Source organism: Phyllobates terribilis, unplaced genomic scaffold, assembly GCF_046119375.1.
Source record: "Phyllobates terribilis strain yellow unplaced genomic scaffold, ASM4611937v1 Scaffold_4__5_contigs__length_816908805, whole genome shotgun sequence".
Classification (NCBI taxonomy): Eukaryota; Metazoa; Chordata; class Amphibia; order Anura; family Dendrobatidae; genus Phyllobates; species Phyllobates terribilis.
In genome coordinates this window covers 157515116-157531970 of record NW_027362764.1, presented here as the reverse complement: position 1 = coordinate 157531970, position 16855 = coordinate 157515116, and the positions used below count along the sequence as shown (strand labels likewise).

At 43.5% G+C, this 16855-nt stretch overlaps 1 protein-coding gene across 1 annotated transcript in view; it reads left to right on the top strand.

The window, feature by feature from the left end:
• The window catches only part of LOC141264255 (ferroportin-like), a 67411-nt gene that overhangs the window by 44779 nt on the left and 5777 nt on the right, over nucleotides 1-16855 (top strand). The window contains exons 5-6 of the mRNA XM_073676543.1: nucleotides 6474-6600; nucleotides 12267-12521. Of these exons, the coding sequence (XP_073532644.1) occupies nucleotides 6474-6600; nucleotides 12267-12521 (382 nt within the window). The remainder of the gene's footprint in view (nucleotides 1-6473; nucleotides 6601-12266; nucleotides 12522-16855) is intronic.

The window sequence follows — 16855 nt, the reverse complement described above, 5'->3', positions numbered from 1 at the left end:
CTCTCCTTATCACACGCTTTCTTGTATATCTTCACTGTATTAAAGCATAAAATTCTGGTTGTTGACGCCAACACTATGAAGTGCTAATTGTAGAATGTAGAATGTATATATTTTAGGAAGTAAATCACAAGATCTCCTAAGTGATAACAGCAGGCAACCAGAATTCTATGTTTTATAGGGAGCCTGTCATAATTTAACTTTATTCCTCCACACAGCCTCTGACTTTCAGTCAGCGTCGGGGCGTGGATACAGCCACTGCTCACTGTGTACTGAGCGCTAACTGATGCCACATCGGTTCCACTTCTATGACTGAAAGCCAGAGGCTGCCGGGAGGAATAAACTTGATTTCATCCTGGTAGCCGGGCTTTTATTATTATTATTATTATTATTATTATTGCGATGGCCACATGGCTGCAGATTAACCCCATATCTACAGGTTGATAGCATCATGACAGGTTCCCTTTAACAATGTAGCTAGGATGCCATGATGAGGTTTTGCCACTGGCAAGTTGTAGTAAAATTACAGAACAAGCGCAACTTTCACGCCTCTTTAATATTTTGAGAATCTAAAAAGGTTTCTTGTAAGTCCCATCATAACTTTCTTATCCATAGGAAAACATTGAAGTTGTGGTACGCTGTTACTTCAACTCATAATTCAATCTAATTGTTTGGATTACAAGTTATTACAGGGACATTGGAGCTATATATAAATACATACTAATAAAATGAAGCTATATATATATATATATATATATATATATATATATATATATATATATATATATATATATATATATATATATATATATATATATATATATATACTGTGTTCCAAATTATTATGCAAATAATATTTTCTCAGATTTTCCCAAATTACCTATATGAATTGCAGTCATTGTAATTTTCCAGTCAAATAACTATTAGAGTAGAATTGAAAGGTTTTTGTACAAATTGCCTATGATAACAGTATATTTTTTAAAAAAAATAAAAAACTCAAACTGCACTCAAAATGCATGTTCCAAATTATTATGCACAGCAGAGTTTTCAACCTTTTCATTTTAATAAAGAACAAAAAAATGGTCATTTTTGAAATTCTAAGCATTAGCAGGTTATTACAAACTGAAATCAAACAGTTTTCAACTCAAAACTTTATTCTAGGTGATGTTACATTTGCACATAGGACCCCTTGTTCGAAAGGAGCTTCTGAACTCTCTCGTCCATTGAATTTGTCAGGTTTTGGATGGTTTCTACTTTAACTGTTTTGCATGAGGACAGAATACCCTCCCAGAGCTGTTGCTTAGATGTGAACTGCCTCCCGCCATCATAGACACTCCTTTTGATGATGCTCCAGAGGTTCTCAATGGGGTTGAGGTCAGGGGAGCATGGGTGCCACACCATAAGTTTGTCCCCTTTTATGCCCATAGCAGCCAGAGATGCAGATGTGTTATGTGCAGCATGAGACGGGGCATTATCATGCATGAAATGATCTCGATGGTCCAGATGGATGGAGAGGAGGATGGCTGGTTGATGGACACCCCATGCAAACACGGCTACGGCGCTAACAAGGAGGAGGTGGAGTAATGTTTTGGGCTGTAATCATGGGGAGAGAGATTGTCGGCCCTTTTAGGATCCCTGAAGGGGTAAAGATGAACTCCATTATGTATGTTGAGTTTCTCAAACAGCACTTCCTTCCATGGTTCAAGAAGAAGAACCGTGCATTCCGCAGCAAGATCATTTTCATGCATGATAATGCCCCGTCTCATGCTGCACATAACACATCTGCATCTCTGGCTGCTATGGGCATAAAAGGGGACAAACTTATGGTGTGGCACCCATGCTCCCCTGACCTCAACCCCATTGAGAACCTCTGGAGCATCATCAAAAGGAGTGGCTATGATGGCGGGAGGCAGTTCACATCTAAGCAACAGCTCTGGGAGGGTATTCTGTCCTCATGCAAAACAATTGAAGCAGAAACCATCCAAAACCTGACAAATTCAATGGACGAGAGAGTTAAGAAGCTCCTTTCGAACAAGCGGTTCTATGTGCAAATGTAACATCACCTAGAATAAAGTTTTGAGTTGAAAACTGTTTGATTTCAGTTTGTAATAACCTGCTAATGCTTATAATTTCAAAAATGACCATTTTTTTGTTCTTTATTAAAATGAAAAGGTTGAAAACTCTGCTGTGCATAATAATTTGGAACATGCATTTTGAGTGCAGTTTCAGTTTTTTATTTTTTTAAAAATATACTGTTATCATAGGCAGTTTGTACAAAAACCTTTCAATTGTACTCTAATAGTTATTTGACTGGAAAATTACAATGACTGCAATTCATATAGGTAATTTGTGAAAATCTGAGAAAATATTGTTTGCATAATAATTTGGAACACAGTATATATATATATATATATATATATATATATATATATATATATATATATATATATATATATATATATATATATATATATAATATTGTGGTAGAGCGCCTCTCGGCATTGTTGCTTCTGGGCCAGTGACAGTGTCTCTGCTACTGTGATATCTTCAACCCTGGCCTCAGGATGGGCCCCCAGGCACGTAGTTTCCACCGGTTCCCTGTCTCGCCATGGTTTGAGCAGGTTAATGTTGTATACTTGGTACGGCTTCCTTCTCCCTGGTTGGTGGACCTTGTAGTTGAAGTCACTCAACTTTTCGACCACCTCATATGTCCGTTGCCACTTAGCCAGGAATTTACTTTCCACTGTGCGGATTAACACCAACACCCGGTCCCCCGGGCTGAACTGTCTCAGTCTCGCCACCCAATTATAAACCCTTGCTTGGGCCTCTTGGGATTGGAGGAGGCTCTCCCTCACAATCGGCATCCCCTTCTCGATCCGGTCCTGCATTTGGGCCACATGAATTCCGCAAGGATGCTGTCCGTATAGCAGCTCGAAGGGGGAGAATCCCGTAAAGGCCTGGGGAACTTTCCTAACCGGGAACAGCAGGTAGGGGAGTAGGCAATCCCAGTCTCAGCCATCCTTTTCCACAATCTTCTTAAACATGGATTTTAGGGTCTTGTTATACCTCTCCACGAGGCCGTCTGTCTGCGGATGATATACGGACGTCCTGAGTTGTGTAATTTGGAGAGCCTTACACAACTCCCTCAATCACTTTTGACATGAAAGGATTTCCTTGGTCTGTCAGGATCTCCTTTGGCAGGCCCGTCCAGGAGAAAATATGTACTAGCTCTCGGGCTATACTCCTGGCAGAGGAGTTTCTCAGTGGTACCGCCTTCGGGTACTGTGTCGCATAGTCCATCACCACTAAAATGTACTGGTGCCCCCTGGTGGACTTAACCAGGAGCCCAGCAAGGTCCATGGCAATACAGTCAAATGGGACCTCTATAATGGGCAATGGCACTAGGGGACTGCGAAAGTGGGTTACTGGAGCAGTTAGTTGACAGGTAGGGCAAGACCGACAGAAATCCACATTGTCTTGGTGACATCCTGGCAAGTAGAACCTCTGCTGGACCTACTCTTGTGTTTTCTCTACTCCCAGATGCCCACCCAAGACATGAGCATGGGCCAGATCTGATACCCTACGCCTATAGGTACCCGGCACCAATAACTTTTCTATCACTTCCCCTCTGGGTTTAGTGACCCGATAAAGCAGCTCCTCATTCATGGTGAAATATGGGAACCTGGTGTCAGCCCCCGGCTCTTGAGCAGCCCCATTTATTACTGATACATTATCAAATGCATTCTTCAGTGTAAAATCCTGCATTTTAGCAGTACCAAAATTTCCCCCAGAAATCCCCAAATCCGGAATCTCGGCCTCCGGGGTTACTATCTCGCCCTCATCACCAGCAAGGACACACAGGAGGAACTCATCCGCCTCTGACTCCGACTGGGATGCATCATGGTGTAACCGATGGTTTAACTGAGTCACTTGGTAGCCCCGCTTTCCGCCATAAGTCCCAGAACAGGCTAAAGTCCTGCCCTATTATTACCGGGTGGAGCAGGTCCTTAACCACCCCGACCTCATGGGACTCAGCCCCACAGTCAGTTTGTATAGTCACTCTGGCAACAGGGTAATCCTTGGCATCCCCGTGAATGCATCGTACACCCACGTTTTTCCCGGTGATCAACTGTTGGGGGAGTGTGGCCCTTACCAGAGTCACCAAACTCCCCGAGTCCAAGAGTCCCACCCCTAGTACCCCATTTATGGTCACGAGACATGACTGTGGCCACTCACGGGCTAATAGTCCACACTGCAGGTGGGGTAGGCATAGTAAGAACACCGGTGTCCCAGGCTACAGTTCATCTGCTCTGTGGTCAGGGGGCAGCGAGTGGCTATATGGCCTGGGCCGTGACATTTCTAGCATATAATATTCCCTGCAGGAATCTTTGGCATTACCTCACCCGCCCCTTTGGCCCTTGGATGCCCTACCCCTTTTTAGGCCTCCTGGTGAGACCCCAAGTATGGAGTGGGCTGCTTTCCCAAGTAACCCTCGGCCCCCTGATACCTCTCGACCAGTCCAACCAGTTCATCGGCGTTCCGGGGATCACCCTGGGCAACCCAAGTGTTTATTGGCCTTGGCAGGGAATGCACGAACCGGTCCATATCCACTCGCTCTACCATCTGCGCAGGGGTAGAGGACTCTGGCTGCAACCATTTTTGGACCAGGTGCAGAAGATCAAACATTTGGGAGCGAGGGGGTTTCTCACATTGATACGCCCAGAGGTGGACCCTCTGTGCCCTGACAGTCATTGTCACTCCCAAGCATGCCAAAATTTCCTTTTTTAATTTTCCATTTTCCGTCTTGCAAGGCCAAGTAATAGTAAGCATTCTGGGACTCCCCTGTCAAGTATGAATCCAGCACCTCTGCCCATTGCTCTGGCGGAAGTTTCTTCCTCTCAGCGACCCTCTCAAATACTGTCAGAAAGGCTTCTACGTCGTCACCCGGGGTCATTTTCTGCAGAGCTCCCCTTACCGTCTTTCCGAATGGAAAAGTTGTCCACTGACCTTGGAGTTGGAGCTGTCGCTGTGCCACGAATAGCCTCAGTGAGCAAATCAATTTGCTGCTGCTTTGGTTGGCGCTGGTCCTGTTGCTGCTGGAGCTGCTGCATAAAGCAGCTTAGTGGTCTCCTGTTGCGCCATCTGTTGCTGCTGCTGCTCCCTGTGCTGCTGTAGCTGCTGCTGTGCTTGCACCAGATGCTTAATTAGGTCCTCCATTTGGTCTGGCGTCGCTTGCTGGCTTATGGCAGACTTCACCCAGCACATGCAGCACCTTTTGTAGCAGTCACACATGTTCGCTGGGAATGCTGCCTGCAATTCTAACACCACCTGTGGTAGAGCGCCTTGCTCAGCTGTACACGGAGGTAAACATGGAACACTGTCTCTTTAGATTGGTTTATTCATTTTTAATAAACCAACCCGAAATTTAGAGTTCATAAAGTAAACACTGTGCATCCGGCATAACGGCAAAGCAAAATAAAAAGATAGATACAGTACAGTCCGTATATCGGCCGTGGTTCGGCCTCTCATTGTTAACCACACATGGTTCAGGTTTAGCACAACAAATGCAAAATCCTCTCTCTCTGGAGCTAGCTTCTCCAGATACTGAACATCCCATGGCTCGACAGGCTGGCTATTTAAACCCCAGACCACACTCTGAGGTGGAGAGATATGGAGAACGACCTCCCACTGGCTCTATAGTCGTTCACAAAAAAACGGGCCCATTTAAATATGGCTGATTAACCCTCTAAATATGGCAGATTAACCCTCTCTGCACATACCATGCAGGACATATCTTCCCTACAGCAATCTGCCAGTGACTTTGTCATAATATATATCTTCACTCTGATTTATTTATATATATTTATAATTAAATATAAATCCACTATATATTCCTCTGTAATAACTTGTAATCCAAACAATCAGATTGAATTACAATTTGAAGTAACAGCACACCACAATATATATATATACACACACACACCTTTATATCTGCCTCAAAAAACAGCTTCATTCTATCGCAGCTAGTGTGTCTCTGGATGTACAGTATATTGCACACATTCATATTTAGCCCATCCTACTTCAGTGTGAGTGTTGCTGTGGTTTAGGGGAGTAGCATGAGTAATGAAATTAAAGTTTTTTTGTTGTTCTTAACTTTTTTAGCCCTTAGGCTTGTCTCAACTATAAAAAAGATAAAATCAGCGTTGCTCATCTTCCCATCCACCAGAGCTACCTCTCCAATGCTGATGACTGGCAGAGCCCCCGAGCCCTATGATTAGCTGCAGTGTTAATGTGTGCTGTAGCCATGATGTCACCACTGCCGCCTGTAAGCAATCACTGGGAGGGGGGACGGAGAGGCAGCGCTGGAGCAGGGGAGGGAGACCAATGCTGATTTTATGGGCTAAATGAAATTCAAAGCAGAAAATTGTTTTAAAAAATATTTCAATTCAAGTGTGATTTTGTTTTTTTATCCACAGATATTCTGCTATGGAGTAGTTATTATTTTAGCGGATCTAGCAAATCTTGCAAGCACAGCGCTAACCATAACCATTCAGAAAGACTGGATCGTAGTAATTACAGGAGATAACAGAAGCCAATTGGCCGGTGAGACTTATATTAATACACAGTGTTCTTGAAATACTGAAAGAAGATTTTTTGAGACTTTGTGATTGATAAAAATGTTTCTGATGAAACTTTGCAGTCCTATCCTAAGAATACATCAATCATTGTTTAAAGTGTAACTGAACATTTAAGTAATTTTTGAAATGTTTTATCCCTTGTGAAACAGTTGATTGTGGGGTTCTGGGTCCTGAGACCTTCCCCCCCATCATTCACCCTAACTAAGGGTCAGACGGGCTGAGCTTATGTTAGAGCATGCGCTAAATGGTGTATGGGTCCATAGAATTTTTTTTAGGCTACGGTCACACAATCAGTATTTGGTCAGTATTTTACATCAGTATTTGTAATCCAAAACCAGGTGATGAACAATCAAAGGAAAAGATAAAAGAAACACATGCACTACTTGTGTATTTTTTACCCACTCCTGGTTTTGGATTACAAATACTGATGTGAAATACTGACCAAATACTGATAGTGTGACCGTAGCCTTAAAGCCCCGTCACACTTAGCGACGCTGCAACGATCCCGACAACGATACGACCTGTCAGGGATCGTTGCTGCGTCGCTATGTGGTCGCTGGTGAGCTGTCAAACAGGCAGGCTCACCAACGATCAGGGGAGCAGCGACATCGTGGAAAGAATCTTTCCACGATGTCCTGCTCCTGGTTACGAGCCTGCTGAAGCAGGAGCAGGCTGGTAACCATGATAAACATCGGGTTACTAGGGGCACACGCGCACCTAGTAACCCGTTGTTTATCATGGTTACCACTCTGCTACGGTGAGCGGGAGGTTACAGGTCACTTTAGCAGGCACGTAACCATGATAAACAACGGGTTACTAGGTGCGCGTGTGCCCCTAGTAACCCGATATTTATCATGGTTACCAGCCTGATCGCTGCTCCCGCTGTGAGCTGACCAGCGGGAGGGCAACGATCAAAAAATGGTCCAGGACACTTTGCAGCGATCAGCGACCTCACAGCAGGGGCCTGATCGCTGCAAAGTGTCACACATAGCGACATCGCTGGTGAGGTCGCTGTTGCGTCACCAAAACCGTGACACAGCAGCGATCTCGCTATGTGAGACGGGGGCTTTAGACTGGGACTACAGAGGACAGCATATGTTGTACAACAGCAATTCTTAAACAGAGTTCTTAAAACAATTCACACAGAATCGCACGACCCCAATAATCTTTGCAACTTGTTGTTGTGGGACTATTTGAGAACTGTGCTTTTGCTGTCGCAGTGTAGCCCTAGCCTTAACATAGCACTCCGGTGTATTTTTTTATTTCAACACCAGAGTGGTGTCACTTATGTCTGTTCCCTAAGTGTAGTAAAATACTTACCAGTTGTCATCTCCTACTGATGCCGGCGCCATTCCGGTCCCTCTTCGCCATCTTGTGACTGCAGCTGTGACTGACTGGAAGACAGTCAGAGGTAACGGCCACGAGCTCTCATTGTAAGCCTATGAGAGCCTTATTTTGAATCTGATAGACTGACATTGCGAAGGGATTTCCTGTCCGCTCAGAAAACACTGTAGCAATCGGGCAGATTACTGTCACAACTTCTGTTACATGGACCGGAGCGGCACTGGGAACAGCAGAAGAAAGTGAATTTTACTAGACTTTGGTGCTGAAATAAAAAAAATACACAGGAGTGTTTTTTTTTTAACCTTATAAACCACTCTATGTTTTGTCAATTATAAGATGAGCACTTCTGCCTATGGGGTTGAGTGTTCAGTAGGGGTTTTAAGACCCAGACTTCCACAGATCAACAATTATAAAGGTAGGCTACAACATATGAAAAATTACTTAAAACTTTAAAATGCTCCTTGCTGTTCATGATGTGAAGGTCTACAATGGATCAACTAATCAGCACAAATGAGAATTATATAACCAACAAATCACTAATATACAGTGGACATTACCCTAAATCAGGAGTGGGCAATTAATTTTCCCAAGGGACCACCAAGAGACCGTGACTGTTGTGGAGGCCGAACCAATAGGCTGAAATTAATTTTGCTCAATATTAATATTAACATATTAATTATAATTATTATTTTACATTAAATTAATTGTAGAAATGAATACTGAGCAAAATTAAGTATACTGAGTCCGGATCTAAATCCCATTAAACACCTATGGAGAGATCTTAAAATTGCTGTTAAGAGAAGGCTCCTTCAAATATGAGAGACCTGGAGCCATTTACAAAAGAAGAATGATCCAAAATTCTAGTTGAGAGGTGTAAGAAGCTTGTTAGTGGTTATAGGAAGCGATTGATTGCAGTTATTTATTTAAAAGGGTGTGCAGCCAAATTTAAAGTTTTGGATGCCAACAATTTTTTGTCAGGGCCATTTTTGGGGTTTTGAGTGAAATTATGTCCAATCTGCCTTTTTTTCTCTGTTTTTTTTGGTGTTGTTCCAATACACATAAAAGAAATAAACATGAGTATAACAAAACGAGTGTAATTGCAATAATATTCTGGGAGAAATACTTTATTTTCTGGAACAATTTCAATGGTGCTGTAACATCCCTGGCAGCATGCTGGCATGGCTTACCATCTCCCACCATGCAAGACCGCCAACTTACCTATCAGTCCAGGCTGTGCACTATACTCCTTTACTTGCTGTGTGCATGTCTCTTGTCTGCTGGCTTAGGGCGGCGGCGCTGGCACTTCCTGATTCTTAAAGTTACAGCGTGCGCAGTCCTAATGCGTCCCCAGCCTATTGCTGTGAGTCACTGGATACTTAAACCTCCCCAACCAGTGGGAGGTGCCTGAGCAACACTTTCTTTCAGTGTGTTCTGTGCAACTGAGTTGCCAGGTCCTGTCCTGTATCTTGTCTGTTTCCGCCACCCTGGGGGCTGAGTACCCAGGCCCGTTACCTGTATCTGTGATTTCTAGTCTTTTCCGCCACCCTGCGGGCTGTATGCCCAGGCTCGTTCCTGTATCTCGATTCAGTGTCAGTTCCTGTCTGAACTGTGTCCTAGCTCGTTACCTGTTTGTCTCTGTCCGATCCTTCCCTTTTCCTGCAGTGTCTGAACCAGTATCTAACTCCTACTCGTTGTCTCTGTACTTCTGTTTGTGAGTTTTGTGTCCACTCGCTACTTCATTGCAAGTACCTTGTGTGTATCTGGTTCTGCTTGTCCTGTTTCCCTGCCCCCGTATCTACCTCCTGTGTTCTAGCTATCTTCCTGTGTTTCCCAGATGAACAGAGCCCCGTCCTGTCTGCCCGCACCTGCGGCACTGCTCCGCTCTGCTCTGCTTGTCCTCCGCACCTGCGGCTCCGCTCTGCTCCGCTTGCCCTCCGCACCTGTGGCTCTGCTTGCCCTCCGCACCTGCGGCTCTGCTCCGTTCTGCTCTGCTCCGCTTGTCCTCCGCACCTGTTGCTCTGCTTTGCTTCCCCTCCGCACCTGCGGCTCTGTTCCTGTATCCCAGCCTGTACTGGTCCCTAACCAGCCTGTATATCAGCCGAGCCTGTCAGTACCCGCCAGTCTGCATACAAGCCAAACCTGCCCATTCCTGCATTCCCCGGTGTGGGTCAACAGCTGTAACCGGGGTCTGACCTGGAGTAGCACCTGGGCCACCACCCACGTCCCTCCTCGGACCATGGAGTCGATTAAGCCGCCGTGTGTTCGTGGTCGGATCTGGCGAGGCCCCTAGTCACGCCCTTCCAGGCACTCCTCAGTTCGTGGCCCAGTGGGACCACTAACCACGCTCACGCCAGTCAGTCCGGATGTGAGCGTAACAGGTGCCAACACTTTTGGCCTTGACTGCATAATTGGTATTAACAATTACACGGTTCTAAAAAAAATATTAAATAGCTGTGTTACCTTAGACTGATGTTCCTACCTATTTCAGATCACAATTTAAGGTTTCAAGTGCTGAACTTTGAGAACCAGTGACATTTATAAATTGTAGACATGCAGCTCTCGGGCAGATCCGCGGAGCGGACGCGAGCAGGAGCTACCTGATTTTTACGGGCATTAGTCAGATCCATAAATTTTGACAAGACTAGCACATGCTGTCATTTTTTTTCTCATGTGGAAAATCGCCCACATGCACTAGTACATAAGCGAATGTTGGGCTGCGTGCTGCTGTCCATTATGTTCACGGCCTGAAAAAAACGCACGGTAATATGTAGAAAAGGGAGGTTAGGAGTTGCGGTTTGCTGGGAATCACACATTTACAGTCCACTAAGGCACTGGTGATATGAGGACAAGCACAAAAAATACTTTATTCGGGGCATTAATGTGAGCTAAATGATGTTTTTTAATATGTCCTGTGTACTAAAACACTGAAACAGAATTATTCATTTATCCCTGCTTTTGTTACATTTGCCTTCATCCATTTGTTCCCCTGCAGGCTGCATGAATATGGATGATTCGGTTTCCTTTGAGCTTTTTTTAATTAGTATATCCTTAGATGTGAACTTTCCCAGGCTTCTAAAAATTGCCATTTATTTGTGCTTTGTACAGAAAATATGGACAAAATTAATAATAGATATTAACCCTGTGTGTGTATTTTGCAAACATATTTACTCTAGAAACATAGCATTAATAATATTCTCATACACATCAACAGAGAGTTCCTATTAATATGCATGATATAACTAATGGACGTAGCCGAGAGCATCGCTCTGCTATCTTCATCAGCCCCACAGATGACTAGTAGAGTGGTCATACGGGATCAGGAGTGAACACATAAGAGGCCCCTGTGCAAGAACAGAATATGGACCCTTCGCAATAGCTCATCACAATGCACAATTCCATCTGCTTTGGAAGTAGAAGTGGCCCCTTACTTGCTGGACCCCTAGTTGCACCAATGGTATGTTCGCCCTTATGCAGGACCATTGCTTCTAGATTCTAGAGCCCCATTCTCACATTGCGTGGTGGTCCCAGCGGTTTGACACCCATCCATAAGCAACTTATCACCTTTTCTATGCTACAGTCTAAAAGTGTGTACTGAGTTGAATGAAACCTGTATTCTTATCAGAGAATCATAAAATCCTACAATGTTAGAGTTGGAAGGGACCTCCAGGGTCATCGGGTCCAACCAACTGCTCAATGCAGAATTCACTAAACCATCTCAGACAGATGTCTGTCCAGCCTCTGTTTGAAGACTTCCATTGAAGGAGAACTCACCACCTCTTGTGGCAGCCTGTTCCACTCATTGATCACCCTCACTGTCAATTTTTTTTTTCTAATATCTAATCTGTATCTTTTCCCATTCAGTTTCATCCCACTGCTTCTAGTCTTTCTTTGTGCAAATGAGAATGAAGCTGATCCTTGAGTCTTTGGGACTGCTGGTATAGATAAATGGTTACAACTGGGAAATTGTATTCCAAAAGATTCCCATGTAGCCGCTTTACGCATCACCCGCAAGTCATGTTGCAAATCATGGGATAACCCCAATAACAAGACTTCAGCATTTCCCTAGTGATCAAAGATAATAAGAGACTAAGAAACCATTGCAAAACATGCTACATGGTCACTTGTGACTTTCTTCTTTTGACTTAAAATGAAATATGCTGTAAAGCCCAATCCACATGGTAACATTTACAACTCTCTTACATGTATAACCATGGATAGGACACGTTTTGGTATTCAATATGTAATCAATTAGATTTTTATTTGTGATCCTCTATCTCTAAATTATAGGGATGAATGCAACAGTGAGAAGGATGGATCAAGTAATCAATATATTTGCTCCATTGTCAGTGGGTCAGGTCATGACCTGGGCTTCCAATGTGGTTGGCTGCGGTTTCATTCTCGGTTGGAATCTGGTGTCACTTCTTGTGGAATTTATCTTTCTCTCCAGAGTTTACAAAATGGTACCTCAGCTGGCTGTAAAACCACAGCAATCCATCGGAGAGCATTACATGGAGCGACAACTGGATCTTATAAATGTGCAAGGTACAAAACGATAATAACTTATTTGACTTTTAAACACTTTTTACAGAAGATAAGTATGGTATATATACGGTATACAGTGGGGAAAATAAGTATTTTATACACTGCTGATTTTATACATTTTCCCACCTACAAAGAATGTTTGTAATTTTTATCATAGGTAGACTTCAACTGTGAGAGACAGTATCTTAAAAAAAATCCAGAAAATAACATTGCATGATTTTTACATAATTAATTTGCATTTTATTGCATGAAATAAGTATTTGATACAATCGAAAAACAGAACTTAATATTTGGTAAAGAAACCTTTGTTTGCAATTACAAAGGTCAGACGTTTCCTGTAGTTCTTGACCAAGTTTGCACACATTGCAGCAGGGATTTTGGCCCACTACTCCATACAGATCTTCTCCAGATCTTTCAGGTTTCGGGGATGTCACTGGGCAACGTTGAGTTTCAGCTCCATCCAAAGATTTTCCATTGGGTCCAGGTCTGGAGACTGTCTAGGCCACTCCAGGACCTTGAAATGCTTCTTACGGAGCCACTCCTTAGTTGCCCTGGCTGTGTGTTTTGGATCATTGTCATGCTGAAAGACCCATCCACGACCCATCTTCAATGCTCTTACTGAAGAAAGAAGGCTGTTGGCCAACATCTTGCAATACATGACCCCCATCCATCCTTCCTTCAATACGGTGCAGTTGTCCTGTCCCCTTTTGCAGAAAAGCACCCCCAAAGTATGATGTTTCCCCCACCATGCTTCACAGTTGGGACGGTGTTCTTGGGGTTGTACTCATCCTTCTTCTTCCTCCAAATACGGCAAGTGGAGTTGAAACCAAAAAGTTCTATTTTGGTCTCATCTGACCACACAACATTCTCCCATGCCTCTTCTGGATCATCCAGATGGTCAATGATAAACTATAAATTGGCCTGAACATGTGCTGGCGTGAACAGGGGGACCTTGCATGCCCTGCAGGATTTTAATCCATGACAGCGTAGTGTGTTACTAACAGTAATGTTTGAGACTGTGGTCCCAACTCTTTTCAGGTCATTGACCAGGTCCTCCCATGTAGTTCAGGGCTGATTCCTGACCTTTCTCAGAATCATCGAAAACGGCTCCTGGGACACTTCTGAGAAATGGCTGTACCACTAGTTCCATGACCAATGAATTTTGATTGCTGAGATGTTAGTGTGCCTGAAATAAAGCCTACAGGGATCCGGCTACCAAACGGCATAATCCTGGGAGTAGGACCAGTGTGACTTTCCTTCTTGAAGGCTTCTTCATGGTGCTGCCCATGTGGTCTCCAGACCAATCTCCGGCTATCATTGCGTTGAAGACAAAAGCAGGGTTCATCACTGAACAGGAAAGACCTCCATGCCTGCCTCCATTGCCGTCTTTCTCTGCACAATGATAGCCTTTGAGAGTGGTGGCTTGAGGTTGGGGGATCACTTGTAGCTAGACGCCTGACTCACAGTCGAATGATTCATAGCATGCAAATACCTTCTGACAGTTACTGCCGACACTCTGACTCCTTGTGCTTGATATGTAATGTCCAATTTCACCTGCAGTACAGAGTTGATCAGTCATAGAACCATTTTTTCAAAGTGTCCCAGCCTGCGAGGCCTGAACATGCTGCCAAGGCCTTCAGTGTCTTCATTGTCTCCATACATCATGCCATGATTAAAAGCAGGTTAACCGCTCGAAATGCGTAGGTTCCGTACCTCATTTTATGATGTTACTCTGTCAAAACAGGTTTTTAATCAATATTCAATAAAGAAGATTTTATGCTTTATCCATGTGGCTGGACTAAAGATGCATTTTTGGATTTTCATTGGAATGCTACACTGGAGCATTGTCCATGCCTTGGATTTAGCCTATCTACACCCGGTGAGCTGGTACAAAATGCTTCCAAACTAAAATGTTGATAATCTATTTATATTAGCCTACTGGTTGATGTACAGTTGTAATGCGAACTCTAAAGCAATCAGTATTATTGAGTAGCAAATAGTCAGCGTGCCTGTAGTGCCGCAGACAAATAATGTCCATTTGACAGAAAATAAAAAAATCACAGGCCCCAACATATTTCAATGCACCAGCGGCGTTATCAAGGGCCATAGACTTCAAATCATGTCTCAAATCACTGCTGTTATCAGTTATTAAAGAGGTTATCCCAACATCTTGATTGAGGTGGTAGAACTCTGCTGCTTCCCGACTTTCCAACTGCTGGGGGACGGGAGCACCTTATTGATTGACATTTCAGGCAGGCAGCCTCATTGAACTGTATGTATGAGGCAGCCTTGCCTCTGTTGCATCAGAAGAGCATTAAAGGGACTATCCGACACTGAAACATTTTTTTCTAGGTATTAAATGTTTTAAAACCATAAATAGAGGCATACTTACCTTTCAGCACCCCTGCGGATCTAGTGCAGGCCACTCCAGAGGTGTGTGTTGTTTCCAGTAGCAATTTTGTCCCAATTCAGAAGTCACCAGGAGTGATACAGCCTGTGATTGACTGCAGTGGTCAAGTGGCTAGAAGAGCGCATCATCAGGGAAACCGTCCGATGATGTGCTCTTCTAGTCATTTGACCACTGCAGCCAATCAGAGGTCCTGATGACATTTGAACAGAGCAGACATCCCTTCTGGAGCTGGCGCAGACTTCCAGAGGGGTGCGGAAAGGGGAGTATGCCACTGTTGTTTTAAAACCATTCATACATAGAAAAAATTTTATTAAAGTGTTGGACAACCCCTTTAAGGGTGAAGCAGTATGGGATTAGATGCTAACAGTGGTCTCAGCGTTCCAGGGCAGGACTTAAAAGCGCAATAGAAAAGAGCTTGTAAGCATAGTTACTGGTCGGCACTGCTGTTGGGTAGCATTTGCCTTGGCAATGACAAATAAAAATATAACAGAAAATCAGATATAGGAGGAGATCAGAGACAGCGAGAAAAAGAAAGAAAATTACAAACTTGCTTAATTTGTCGCTGTCTACCTTTCCATTCCTATCTTTAAACATGAGTTTAGCCTTTAAGACTGAATAGGCTCTATACTCATGGTAATTTCCTTGGTGACCATTTTTGGTATAATGTTGTATATTGGATGTATCAGAGCTTCTTTAGTTAGGTGAAATAAAACATAATTTACCACTTAACATAGCAACATAGTCTTCATTCAACCTTAAAAACTAAGTCCATCTAGTTCAACCCACAGCCTAACATGTTGATCCAGAGGAAGGCAAAAAAAACTCATGTGGCAAACACTAAGCTCCACATTGGGGAAAAAAATTCCTTCCCGACTCCATACGACAATCAGACTAGTTCCCTGGATCAACGCCCTATCAAGGAATCTAGTATATATAACCTGTAATATTATACTTTTCAATAAATGCATCCATGGCCTTCTTAAATTTTAGTAGTGAATCACTGATTACAACATCATGCGGCAGAGAGTTCCATAGTATCACTGCTCTTACAGTAAAGAATCCGCGTCTGTGATTATGATTAAACCTTCTTTCCTCCAGATGTAGAAGATGCCCCCTTGTCACCGTCTCTGGCCTCAGAGTAAAAAGATCAGTAGAAAGGTCTTTGTACTGTCCCCTCATATACTTGTACATAGTAATAAGATCACCCCTAAGCCTTCGTTTTTCCACAGTAAATAACCCCAAGTGTAATAACCTGTCTTGGTATTGCAGACCCCCCAGTCCTCTAATAACCTTGGTCACTCTTCTCTGCACCCGCTCTAGTTCAGCTATGTCTTTCTTATACACCGGAGACCAGAACTGTACACAGTATTCTAAGTGTGGTCGCACTAATGACTTGTATAGAGGTAAAATGATGTTCTCCTCATGAGCATCTATGCCTCTTTTAATGCATCCCATTATTTTATTTGCCTTTGCAGCAGCTGCCTGACACTGGCCACCAAACGTGAGCTTGTCGTCCACCAATACACCCAGGTCTTTTTCAGTTACAGTTTTGCCCAGTGTTTTACAATTAAGCATATAATTATACATTTTATTTCCTCTGCCCAAGTGCATTACCTTACATTTATCCCCATTAAAGCTCATTTGTCATTTATCAGCCCAAGCTTCTAGTTTACATAGATCCTCCTGTAATATAAAATTGTCCTCCTCTGTATTGATTACCCTGCAGAGTTTAGTGTCATCTGCAAATATTGAAATATTACTCTGTATGCCCCCTACAAGGTCATTAATAAATATGTTAAAAAGAAGCGGGCCCAATACTGACCCCTGTGGTACCCCACTGTTAACTGAGACCCAGTCTGAGTGTGTTCCATTAATAACCACCCTTTGTTTCCTATCACTGAGCCAATTCTTAACCCACTTACAT